General features: G+C 35.0%; 1 protein-coding gene across 1 annotated transcript; it reads right to left on the bottom strand.

Annotated features, from left to right (window-relative positions):
* Positions 1 to 290: 290 nt before the first annotated feature.
* LOC107821598 (subtilisin-like protease SBT3) lies at positions 291 to 3,276 on the bottom strand. The gene has a single exon (XM_016648037.2). The coding sequence runs from the start codon at positions 2,751 to 2,753 to the stop codon at positions 453 to 455; it is 2,301 nt and encodes a 766-aa protein (XP_016503523.2). The 5' UTR covers positions 2,754 to 3,276; the 3' UTR covers positions 291 to 452.
* Between the last annotated feature and the right edge of the window lie 10,137 nt (positions 3,277 to 13,413).

The following is a 13,413-nucleotide window of genomic DNA, read 5'->3' as shown; positions in this document are numbered from 1 at the left end:
CATATCATTTTCTCCCAAATAAATATTTGTATTGGATTCATACAATTTCTATTAGTTGGTGATGTAACAGTAACTATATTATCATCCTTTGATTGAAAACGAAAAAAGGAGTAAAGTTAAAGAACATTTTTATTTTTCTTTTAATCTTACCTTATTTTTAACTACTTCGTAATAAAAAGAGAAATGTGCACTTCTCCCAAAAATTAGATAAAAAAATTAAAAGCGAATTGGAACTACTAGTAATTACTGACATAAAAGCATAAAAGAATTGTTGACAACGCACTAGGTGCTGCAAGCAAATGTTCTATACTAAGATAATTGCTGCAATTTGCTAGCAAATTTATCATCATTATTAATTTAGGATAGGCACAGACAATGAGACAATTCGTACAGTATAATACATGATTTCTCCCATGCATCCCAAGTCAAAATATTTCATAAAGTAGCACAACTTATGACCAGATCTCAATAATGGGAGATGTCACTATAGGACTCCTAACAGAATGGTTTCCATTCTCTTCAACCCAAGTGATGGACCCAACGTTTCTACTCTGACCCACATCACCTAAATAACGAATTGTCAAAGTATAACTTTGTTTCTCATTTTTCTTCTTGAATACCAGAGTTTGTGGTGATACTGAAACTGTAGTGTTCTTTGGAGCTTTTAGCTTAGCTTTATAAGTAGCTGCACCTTGACCAACATTTGTTACTGTCCTCCTGAATTTCTGCTCCAAGAATGTGAAGGGTCCCTCGAGGGGGTACAATGCAATGAACGACGGGTAATTGAGATCGGCGGATGGATTTGAGCAGTTGTGGTTGTCTGATGATCTTGCAATTGTCTTGAATTGCTCTTCTGTGAAATTCAGAGAGCATAGAAGATTTACGTAATCTTGTGGAGTAGCATCGTATACTAGGCCAGGATCAAGCGCTCTGTTGGGATCAACGTGTCCTGCTCCCATGTCTAGGGGCGTGGCGGCCTTGTTAATGTCCGAGTCTTTAATAGGTTTTCGAGTGTTGTCCAAAGGATCTGCTGTGGTCATCATGGCAGAGCGAATAGCTGAAGGACTCCATTCAGGATGCGCGCCTTTTAGCATTGCTGCAATTCCAGCAGCATGTGGTGCAGCCATAGATGTGCCTGATTCAAGAATGTAATCAGTGGACAATTCTATGTTTGGCCCAATACTTGTAGCAAATACGTTTGGTGGATATGCGGCAAGAATCAGCACCCCTGGTGCCAATATATCTGGTTTTGCAATTCCCAAGTAGCTTCTGGAGGGGCCTCGTGCTGAGGATGCAGCAACAACTGGTGCTGGCTTTACATCCAGATACGTCTCTTGGAATGTGATGGTGGCCGTGGGATCGACAGTATTTTTTACGTAATTGATGGCTTGTTTCCCTTCCTTTTTGTTAATCACAACTCCAGGGTTGGGAAATGTAGCAGACCTGAACACTCCTGGATCCTCAGAAATAAAGATGCCTGCTTTAAGTCTTGCTCGAGCGACAATACGCATTTGATCAGAGAAATCCCCATTATCTTCACATATAATGATGGTACGTTCCGGATCAGATAGTTGTGATAATAATTCTTCCGAATTGCAATCAGCTAGAGTCTTGTTGTAAATCACTGTTGAATCCTTAACAATGGCTCTTGCAGGAAACAAGCTCCAACCCCTGATTTTTAAGCCATTTCCCAAAGTCAAAGTGCCAGCAAATGTCCTGTCTGTGTGGCCTGATGCCACGCACAAGATCCATGGAGATCCGTTGTTTAAACTTCCAATCCCCGGACCTCGATTTCCAGCAGAAGCTGAAACTAGCACTCCCTTCATCATAGCTCCAAAAGAAGCAATGGATATAGAATCCTCATACAAAGGAATGAAACGGAACCCAAATGAAATAGATATCATGTCAACACCGTCTGCCACAGCTTGGTCCATAGCAGCAATTAAATCTGAAGTAAAGGTTCCTTCATTAAAGCTAAACTTGTATACGGCCAGCCTAGCTCGTGGCGCGACTCCTCTTGCTGTTCCTGGTGCATATCCAAAGTGGGAAACACCTTTGGCGAAATTTCCAGCAGCAATGGAAGCAACGTGTGTGCCGTGACCATCAGTATCCCTTGCCGAATTCATGGAAATGTTCACAGTTGGATCATTAGCCAAAATTCCCTTATTGAAGTAATTAGCCCCAATAAGTTTTCTGTTGCACAATGAAGTGTTAAACTGTGTGCCTGGCTTGCATATACCCTTCCATCTTTTGGGGATTTCAGGCATACCATCATCTCGAAAACTCGCAGATTCAGGCCAGATGCCAGAGTCAAGAACACCAATGATCACATCTTGGCCTAAACCAGAAGCAGGCCATAGCCCAGATGAAGGATTAAGCTTAAGGAAATCAGATGTGTGGGTAGTTTGAGGTTCCACAGTTCTATCTTTATAAGCTGAAACAAAACCTGGTGACTTCTTCAAAGCTTGCAGTTCATCTTTGGACAAAACAGCACTGAAGCCATGAAACACATTGTCATAAGAGTAAACAAGTTTTGGAGCGGAGTGGAATCTGTCTACTGATGAAGGAACTGCAGCTTTAATGGAATCAATAGTGGAAGAATGCCAATGATGGTGATCAGCAAAGATATTAGGCATTAAGGATTTATCCAAATGGACAATGTAAGTGGATCTTTGTGCTGTGGCTAACAAACAGAAGACAAGAGCAGAAAGAAACCATGAAAGGAAAAGAAGATGAAAATAAGGCAACCCCATCTTTAGATCTTAGTGTTGGCTACACACTACACCTTCTTAAGCCACCACAGATTCAAGTGATTTTATAGGATCATGCAAGCAGCATTTGGTTCTTGCAATAATCTATATTGCTAGTCAAGTAAGGATTGAAAGTATAGTAAAGAAAGGCGGCTAAGCTTTGTGTATAAGTAAAATGAACCTATAAAGTATCAGCTTGTATAGATGTCTTGTTCTTCTCACTGTTACCAATCTTGTTGGCTGCTTGGAAGGAACCAATAATGTAGTAATTTGCAAACATGGCCCCACTTGTTATCCATTGAAGTCTATGTTATCTATTACTATATGATTTCTTAAATGATCTTGTGAGGCCAGATAAGACAGAATTATGATAAACTAAGTCAAGTGTATTCTCTTTTAAGCAAAAGAAAAGTCAATAATCAATGGGTGTTGCTTTCACTCTTTCTCCATGATCAAATTCTACATGTTAGGATATGCTACTTTAGCTTCTGGATAATATAATCTAACCTGACCACAAGGGCCAGACTTGCCCACTTGCTGATGAGTCAGCTACTGACATTATAAGCATTTCTTTATTTGGAGAATCAATCAAAGGAGAATTGAAAAGATTAGGAAAGAGAACATGACAGAACTTAAAATTCTTAGGTGGAGAATAATAAATTCTTTAAATTTCGTAACAAATGCAAGCAATTTGTATGGATTTTCCCTCTCTTTTTTTATCTCTTATTTCACGAATAGGAATTTTATATTTCATCATCAGTTGAATAGTATTTAAGAATTAACTGAGAAAAAAATTATAATCCTAGCAGGGAAAGTGAAAAAGTGATTGAGTTTTTCCCCTCTTTTCTTCTATTCTTTTACTTTGTATACGTAAATTTTTTCTCGTTCTAAATTTCCATAAATAAATTTCTGAAAGTCTGTATCCGATTACTTTTCATGATACTCTGTTCCCCATTTGGTAAAATTTGTTGGGGCATTAATAATGTAGGGGCACAGTAGTATCCTCTCTTGAAATTTAGTGGTAAAAATTTATTTTGTATTGTATCCGGATGTTTATATCAAATTATATTGAACTATTATGATTGAATCAAAAATTGAAATGAGATTTAGTAATAATAGTGTAAGTGAATATATATAGAGAAAATACATAAAATGCCCATCAAACTTGTTCGGAAAAATCATTTACACCTTAACTTTAGGGGCGACCTATGTCCACCCTATTCTTATTTAGGGTGAATTTAATATCCCATTGGTAACACATAGTCAGTCTTGTGGTGGGATGTGTAGTACACACGCACCACGTGTCAAAAGCTCCTTTATTTTTTCCCCACTTATTTCGTTACTTTTTTTTTTGAACTCTTATTTTCTGTGTCATCTTCATCACCACCTACACTAACATGGAAGATCCAACACTTCCAGCTTTAAAAAGTAGGGGAAAATTTCTCGTCGAAAAAATGAAGCCGGCAAATCCCAAACTTTTCAGTCAGTTAAAATCCCTCAAGTTTCGGCAAAATTTATGTCCAAACAGGCCAGATTACATTATTATTCAATTTTTTTCAACGAAATATTACAAGAAATAAATCAGAAAGACATGATTTTTTGTAGCTAGTACAAGTATATATATATATTCACCTTAACGAAATATATTATATATGTGGAAAGTGCACGTGGTATTGCTATTGCTAAAAGGTAGTGGAGAGTATCTCTACTCTGGTAAAGTAAAAACTAAAAGAGAAAAAGAAGAAAAAAGAAAAAAAATAGAGGGATGGAGGCAAATATAATGGCGGAAAATGGAGATACAGTAGTATCTTGGATGGGAAAAATGAAATGGTGACAGAAAGAAGAAAAGGTAGAGAGAGAAAATAAAAAGACAAAAAAATAAGAAAAGAAGAAGTAAAAGAAAAAGGGACGTACACGGTAAAAATATGTCTATTTTTAATCATTTCCCTCTTACACGCGAGTTTGGGAGAGTGGAACTACTGCCTTTGCCACGTCACCATTTAGGGTGATATTAAATTCACCTCAAACAAAAATAAGAGGGACATAGGTCGCCCGTAAAGTTAAAGTGTGTAAATAATTTTTTCGGACAAGTTTGATAGGTAACTTATTTTCTCATATATATTATATATTCATTGATTTAATATAAATATCGAGTGTGAATAAATTTTTGTCTATATTAGGAGAGTAGATAATGCCATGGACGTTTTTCGGGGTCCCAAGTTTGATGAATGACTCAAAATCATTCATGTAATGCGACGAAGTGGGGAGGGAGTGGCATGTGGGTTTTCTGGGGGGGGGGGGGTTGTGACGAATATTCAACAACAATTAATACTGCCGACACTCAGCTTCTAATTAGTGTTTGGATACTAGGAGAAGAACATAGATCTCTCCACTGGAATTGGCCAACATTGTATGGCAAAGGAAAGTAAAAACTCTACTCCATCTTTCTTTAAATAAATAGTGGATATCTTTATTTACGGGGCTTAAACTTCTTAACGACACATATTACTTTATCACAGTCACTAATTTTCTTTCGATCTTTAGCTATAATGAGAATTCATCAGTTTTAATTGAGAAGTTAGCTTTGATATCTTTCATTTTCATTGTACTGTCTCGAGCAAAGTCCATTTGAAATGTACAGTTTCTAACTCATGCTTAAATTGTACTTTCTCGAACAATTCTCTCGGAGTTCCTTTTAAAAATTGTAACACATTCATATCGAGATTCTCGTAAGAAACTTTATCGAATGATCCTCCTCGCACCTTATGATTGGTATCCATCCGTTCCACGTCGAGATATTCCTGTAAGTTACAAATAAAGTACTATATGCTTACTTAGTTGTACTTTGCCTAACGAGAAAAGGGTAAAATGTGATAACAATATGTTGTTATATACTTGAAAAGTCGATTTATTATGGTCACGACACATATGTAGCCTCAATTGCAGCGGGAAATGATGTCCAAGGCGTTTCGTACTTCGGATATGCCAAGGGAACTGCAAGAGGAGTTTCTCCGCGTGCTAGATTGTCTATTTACAAAGTATCATGGCCTGAATTTTTAACCTCTACTGCAGATGTGATTGCTGCTATGGATCAAGCTGTCGCAGATGGAGTTGGCATAGTATCCATTTCCATGGGATTCCGTCATATTCCATGTTGGCACTAGAAATTCCCTTTTCCCTGAAGCTATTACAGAGAAAAGATTAAAGGAGAACGATGATAGACAACATAGAAAGTCAAAGTCAAATGCCGATATTTATATATCTATATAAAAGAGGGACAAGAGAAGATGATGAGAAACTAGGATTACTATTTATTTCTTCCTTCAATTTTTGCCCTTCTCCTTTTTTAAGTGTTGTGTTAAAAAATTGGAATGTCACTTTTAAAGCCCTTATTTACTGAAAAGCCACTTTCAATAGTCATTTTAAATATGCCTCATCATTTTCCCTTTCTTCCTTCCACGATTAGAGGCCCGTCACTGTGGTGTGTTTTTTCTTTGTGGTAACGTTCTCTTCATCTTATTTCTCCAATTGCTAGAGGTAAATTCCTTCCTTTTGGTTTTGAAATTAACCAGTTCTCTTTCATGTTCTCTTGGTGTTTAATCTGATCACTTTTATTTTTATTTTATTTTTATCAAATTGTTTTTATTTTTATTTTTCCTATCATTTTTTGATATACGTCCTTCTAAAATGACTAACCGCATAAAGTATTCTCTTCCCTTTTCAAGATTAATAATTTATATATATCTATGTAATGAGGGGCTTGGCAAGGTGATATGACATTTTCATTGACTGGGAAATGGATTTATCTAATTTCTTATGCTTTGGTGGTTTTACCTATTTTTCTTTAAAAAGAAAAAAAATTAAACCATTCGATTACAACTCCAACAGTTCCAACTTGACATTTTGGAAGGGAATATTAACAATCATTAACTTCTTATTTCGTAACAGTCACGAACTGATGAAGACTTTTTTCCATCCATTATAAGTAGGCGAACTGGTTTCCTGGCCACTTAGACTTGTAGGGCTTCTGAAAACCGATACACAAATTTTCTTCTTTCCCATTTAAACACTCAAACTTGTAAAACCTATAACTAATAAACACTTTTGACCATTGACTGTGCTTATGTGGAGGTAGCTTATCTTACGTGGAGATAATGCGTACAAGTCACATTCAAATGACGCGTGTATCTGTTACTATTTATTAAAAAGATTGTAAAATCAAAAAAATATACATAAACTATAAGGAAAACCAAAAAAGAAAAGAAAAAAAACTTTCAACCTACCTCTCTTCCTTCATCGTTTTCTCCATTCCCGTTCGTCCAATTTTTCGTTTACTGTTCTTTTACCCTTTGTCCTCTCCACTGTTCTACTATATTAATGAAGTCAAAAATAAATTTCTTTCACCATTTTTTTTTCTTGTGTATGCTCCTTCTAATTTCAACAGAGAGAATAAAACTGTCAACAATCGAGCTCAAAATATATCAGATCCAAATGTGATGTTGGGCGTAACTTTCGCCAGAAAAACAAAACAAAAGCGCAAAAAGAACATCAGGTTTCATTGCATTCATGGGGTCCAATCATACCCATTGTTTCTGAATTTACAAAAGGCTAGCAAATGTTTTGAAGAAGAGAAGAGTAATTTTTTTTGAAGTTGCAGTGATTTTTCTTGTATTTTGACATTGAGTTCCGTGATTATTTTTTCTTTCTTCTTGATGTTTATCCATTTTGATTTTTTCGACATTGGGAAGTCTCACTTTTAGTGGATCAGATCACAAGTTTCACCATTGAAAATGGTGGCTGGGTGAGGAAATTTATTCCAGCACAGCTATGGTGAAGAAGAAAATAAGGAAAACAAAAGAAAAGGTAGAAATTAATAAATTTATTCCAGCACAGCTATGGGGTTTGTTTTCGCGCCCTTGACGTGTAACAATCCCATTGGTAATTTGCTGACTGGATGGACACATCTGTGAGTGTGTAATACACGCGCGTAGGGTCAAGGGTCAAATGTGTTTATTAGTTAAGGGTTTCACGAGTTTGAGTGTTCAAATGGGAAAGTCTAAAGTTTATGTATCGGCTTTCAAAAGCCTTACAAGTTTAAGTGGCCAGGAAACCATTACGCCTTATAAGTATTAGTCTCAACAAAGAAATGCTATTTTTCTTTTTTCCTCATTCTTTTTGCCTTTCTTTCATTTGCAATATTGAAAAATTCAAAAGGTACGTTATTAATCCTCTTAATCACACCTATTCCAAAAGACTCTTTCTTAATCCTTTTAATTGCACCTTCCGCTCTTCCGTTCGTAACTACGTATGTCTTCTGTATTTGTTGTGCTTAAATTGGTATCATTATATTACTCTTTCTCACACATTATTCTATTTTAAAGTTTAACAGGGTTTCAATGTTAGGGGATTTGGAAGAAGGGGAGGCGGGTAACGACGAGTTTTCATTTTTATTGTCAAGTAGTAAGACTAGATTTATGCCAGTATGTCTTATTTTGTGCATTAAAGGATTTTCGCCACCAATAAAACTTATGCAACGCCCAACAATATTATTATCGGTTAAAAATTACAAAAATTTCTCCTCGAAAGGTTTTCATTTCACCATAAGTGTTCTTTTATTTCCCTTTTCTACACTAAAACAAATTTTTATTTTTTGTTTGTTTTCCTTAAAAAGTTTAGGCTGTCAGAGAATACAAGATGAATCCCACCAAGGCTTCCATAGGACATGATGTTTTTAATGTAAATGTCCTAGCGGCAGAGGTAACAGTATAATAGTATGGACGTAATGATTTCTTCTTCTTGTAGTACCTTTTTGTTTATTGGGCAATTAAGATAATAAATCATATTATTCTTATTGGTAGTATTACATTTTCTAGTAGTGAAAATAATTCTTTATAAAGCAATATCAGACTTCAGATATTACAAGTTCATTTTGCATAAGAGTTGTCTGAAGACAATTTTCATTAAAATATAAAGATACTATAGAGTACTATCACGTTTTGCAAATTCAAATGTATTCCAACTTGCTCTTGGAGATGCTAGAAATTTCCGGTGATGAATTTAAAAAACAGATTTTGGGGGAGAACATGAAGCAGAAATAACCAAAGGTAAAAATCAAGTTTTCTATGCACTTGCCAAGGCTGGCGAAAAGAATATGGTTTTTGATAAAAAAAACATTATTACCATCCCTTTTTACTTTCTTTGTGTTAAAATTTAATTTTATTGCTTATACATTTCCGGTGATAAATGTAAAAAACTAATTTTGAGGGAGAACATGAAGCAAAAATAACCAAAGGTTACAAAAATCAAGTTTTCTATGCACTCGTCAAGGCTGACGAAAAGAGTACATGATTTTTAATAAAAAGTATTGTTACCATCCTTTTTATTTTCTTCTGTGTAAAAAATTAAATTTTATTGCTTAAACATGATTTTCTTTATAATATAATTATTAACATAAAAGAAATATGGTAAACTATCCTCAAAGTATTTTCATACGTTGTTGTCCTCGAATATTTTTATTTTAATTATTTTTCTATAATTGAGCAGATAAATGTGATAATAGATTTAAGCTATCACTACTCACAAGTTAAATCGCAAAATCATGAGTTTTGAAATTATTTATTAGAAATTTTTTACTCGACCAATTATGCAAAAGGGAAAAAAATAATGTGGAATATTTTTGTACAATAGAAAAAGAACAAGAAGGAACCTCTCATTTTTATGATAAATGTGTGCAAGGAATATTTTTCTCCTACAGTTTTCCGGTCTCTTTGCTTTTAGGGTGGTACTTGGATATGTATTCTCTTTTGAATGGTTATTTTGCTAATATACGAGATAGGTGATGGGAATATTGAAATAGACAGATGAATTATTTGTTATACTTTATCAGGAGAAAAAATGGAGAATTGCAGTTTACAAGCATTAAAAGGAGAGTTAAGTTTTGGATTAGCAGGAAAGTGGGAGAAAAGGGAAAGAAATAACCAAAAAAAAGGAAAGAAAAAAAAAAAAGGTTGGAAGTAGCGGTAGAAAAGGGAGGAGTTTTTAATCGTTTCATTTCATGAAGTTTTTGAAAGACAAAAGGACAATTATCTAATGAAAGAATAAAAATCAAACACTTTGCATGTATTCAATGTATATTGGACTAAGAGATCATGTATTAAAACTCCCTACACAAATATTTAAAAGCATAAAAAATTAAATTTCTTTTTATTCTTAAATTTTAAAGAAAATCTAAATAACAAAAACACAATTCATCTAAAGAAAATACAATTTTTTTGTTTCATAAAAAGAACTATTATTAAATCTTTTGATGTTTTATAAAAATTCACTAGTTTCCAATAATCTTTAGACCATTTTATCTTCAAATATCAAGGCTAATCTCGTTCGTCCATCTGGTTTAAAGAGAAGTTCATCTGGGCCGTTCATTTTGGACACAAAAGGGACACCTGCCAAGCAGAGGCTACCAGGTCCACAATCCTCTTCACTTCTCAAGTGTGTAGAAGAAATATATAGATAATATTAATTCATGGTATTCCTTAAAGATTCTTTTTGTTTGTTATAGATAGCTGAATAAGGATAGGACACGTGTAGCTATTATAACAGATTTTATTCTCTTGTTTTGTATAAAATCATGTATAGTGATCAGATGAAATATACGATCTAAAAAATCATTCCAAATTTTCTTTTCTCTGATATCCATTATATGGAGATTCTATAGCGATTGCGGCTTTTGGTGCCATGATGAAAGGCATCTTAGTTTCTGCTTCGGCAGGAAATCGTGGTCCAGATATTGGATCTCTAGGCAACGGAGCCGCATGGATCATGACTGTTGCATCTAGTGCTATAGATCGAACTTTTGCAGGGACTCTGACTCTAGGCAACAGGCAAAAGATCCGGGGTTGGAGTTTGTTTCCTTTGAGTGCACTTGTCAAAAATTCAATCTTGACATATAACAAGACCCTCTCTTCTTGCAATTCAACTGAATTGTTATCCTAAATTTTCTCGGCTGATCTTAGCGTCATAATTTGTGAAGGTCCAGATGAATTCTTCTTTGTGAAAGTACAAGAGGAGAGGGGGGTGAATTGTGGTTTGTTAAAAACTTAGTCGACTAACGGTGATTTTAGTTAACTAGATCAAGAGCAGAAATAAAGTAAACAAATAGAGAAAGACATACAACAATTTTATACTCGTTCAGTACCGGTGTAGTACTTACATCCAGTTTTCCTTGGGTCACAAGGATTCCTTTTAGATCTTGAAAGAATTACAACAGGGATGGTTTTGATTCGTTCACCACCAACGAAGTACAGTAATCAGTGTCACACCTCCTTTTTTCGCCCCCGCGAGGGGCGTAGGAGTTTTTTCCAATTAAAGGACAATCGAAACGGGATTTATTTATTTATTTCAGAGTCACCACTTGGGAGATTTAGGGTGTCCCAAGTCACCAATTTAATCCCGAATCGAGGAAAAGAATGACTCCATATTACAGTTTGCGCACCAGAAATCCGGATAAGGAATTCTGTTAACCCGGGAGAAGGTGTTAGGCATTCCCGAGTTCCGTGGTTCTAGCACGGTCGCTCAACTGTTGCATTTAGCTATTATCTGATTTTTACATGAATAACCTATGTGCTGATTCTACTTTTTATTGCTTTTACATATACATATTTATTCGAGAGAGTGAACGCCGTATAAAGTATGTTTTCGGATTGCGCCGCATCAAATGAACCCGCAATCTTAGGCACACTCTATTCAACGTCTTAGGATTTGGATTCGGGCCGCATAAAATGCCCACCCATATTTAGGAATGTAATTTACTAAAGTCGCGCCTAAAGATTCTAGCGCATTATCTTTTGGGAGGGCCGTGAAATTCGCTAAACGGCCCTTCCCGACTTCTAAAAAATTTCTTAAACCTTTACTGAGGGTCCTGCAATTTTTTTATTATTTTTTTTGTTTTTATTTGACGAAGCTCGTCTCATTTATTTATTTATTTATTTTTTTAAAAAGAAAGTAACTATATTTCTATTTTTATTTGTCTCTAAATAAAGAAAAATCCTGGTTAATTACATGCTAAAAAAACCGTAACTTATTTAATTAATAGATTACAACAGATGCTAACGAAAATTATACTTGAACTTGTAAAAATGGAAAATTGCTGCTTATCATGATCCACCCCATTAATCTAACAAAATTGACAGGTTCATGTTATATCAGCGCATGACCATTTATACAATTCCTTCTCTTTTCAGTCCAATTATACAAAAATTAAAACAGTTCACAAAGAAAAAAAAAACTAAATAGACCAAATTGTCTACTATCTACTTTATTGAAGCTGTTGGATTTTTATTATTGCATTTCAACTTCAAAGCTTTATCACTACAAGATTCGAATGTGTACCTGGAATTCGAATTACAATAAGAAAGAAAAGAGGTCAGGAGAAACAATGTACAGCAGTACCGCAGCAACAGAATCCCACAGCAAATAACAGCAACAAAAACCAACAATAACCAATGTAACAATGGTCTGAGCCAAACTGAAAAACCCCGGAAAGCCTGACTGAAAATCAATAGCACTAAACGCAATCCACAGAGGCAGTAACAAAGTTCTGATTTCAGTAGTAAAGAAAAGGACCTCACTTTCAATTTTTAGCTCTCAAAGACTGACTTTTAATTCTGAAAAAATAGCCTATTTCTCACTTTGAAGTTCTGAAAATTTTTCTTCTCCAAATTTTCAGTCCCCTTTTCTATATCAACTCCTCCTATTTATAGGCTAGAACTAAACATTATTTATTCAAAGTTTTTCACTTTCAGCCTGTATATTCCCCCCATGTGCATATATACACTTTTATCATTAATCTCATGCTTATTTTCTGATTTCCCACCCTTAAAGATACCAGACAGGGTGTATTCTGCACTACTAATTCCCTTTTCATTAAATAATTCACTAATTTAATTTTACACTGAATATTCAACTGGCAGACTACTAACACTAAACATTTTAAATCTTTTAAACACCCAAAAATACCCCTGAAAACCCCCTATTATTATTGCCTTGCCCTCACTCTTAACAATCTGTATTTAAACCACTCTGATTTACAACTACACCAAATCACTACACAGCTACAACCAATCCTTAAACCAAATTCACACAAATGATTCAAGTATCAAAACAAACCAAAGAAGTGATTCGGGTTGTACTCGTCCAAACAAAGCAGTCATAAACTAACTATTCGACGAAGTTGTTCAAATCGAAGGTAGCTTATAACGCACACTCAAACAAACAGAAGAAAAACCTTGACCAAATAAAAGGTCTTGAAGAAGAAGGAGAACTAATGAACAAGACAAGATTTACAAAAATAAACACTTTAAACAAAGATTCAATAATCCGAAAAATAGAATGAACAAAATAAGATTATGAACAACACTTAAAACCAAAAACCATAACAGAAAATAAATCAAAATGAACTAAATAATCTTGAAAGAAAAATCTGAAACTTGAACGAACCCAAGTCGAACTCGGAGTTGAACTATTGGAGGTCGAACAGACTGTTTTGTGGACATTGAAAAAGGACGAAGCAGAAGTTGGACGTTTGGACTGTGGCGGATTAGCCTGGAGGGACGAGGGTGTCGTGAGGCGTCGAGGAACAGCAGCGGCAGCAGCTGGACTCGCTGCT

The sequence above is a fragment of the Nicotiana tabacum genome, chromosome 22 (assembly GCF_000715075.1).
Source record: "Nicotiana tabacum cultivar K326 chromosome 22, ASM71507v2, whole genome shotgun sequence".
In the NCBI taxonomy this organism is placed as follows: domain Eukaryota; kingdom Viridiplantae; phylum Streptophyta; class Magnoliopsida; order Solanales; family Solanaceae; genus Nicotiana; species Nicotiana tabacum.
This window is presented reverse-complemented; position numbering and strand designations above follow the sequence as displayed.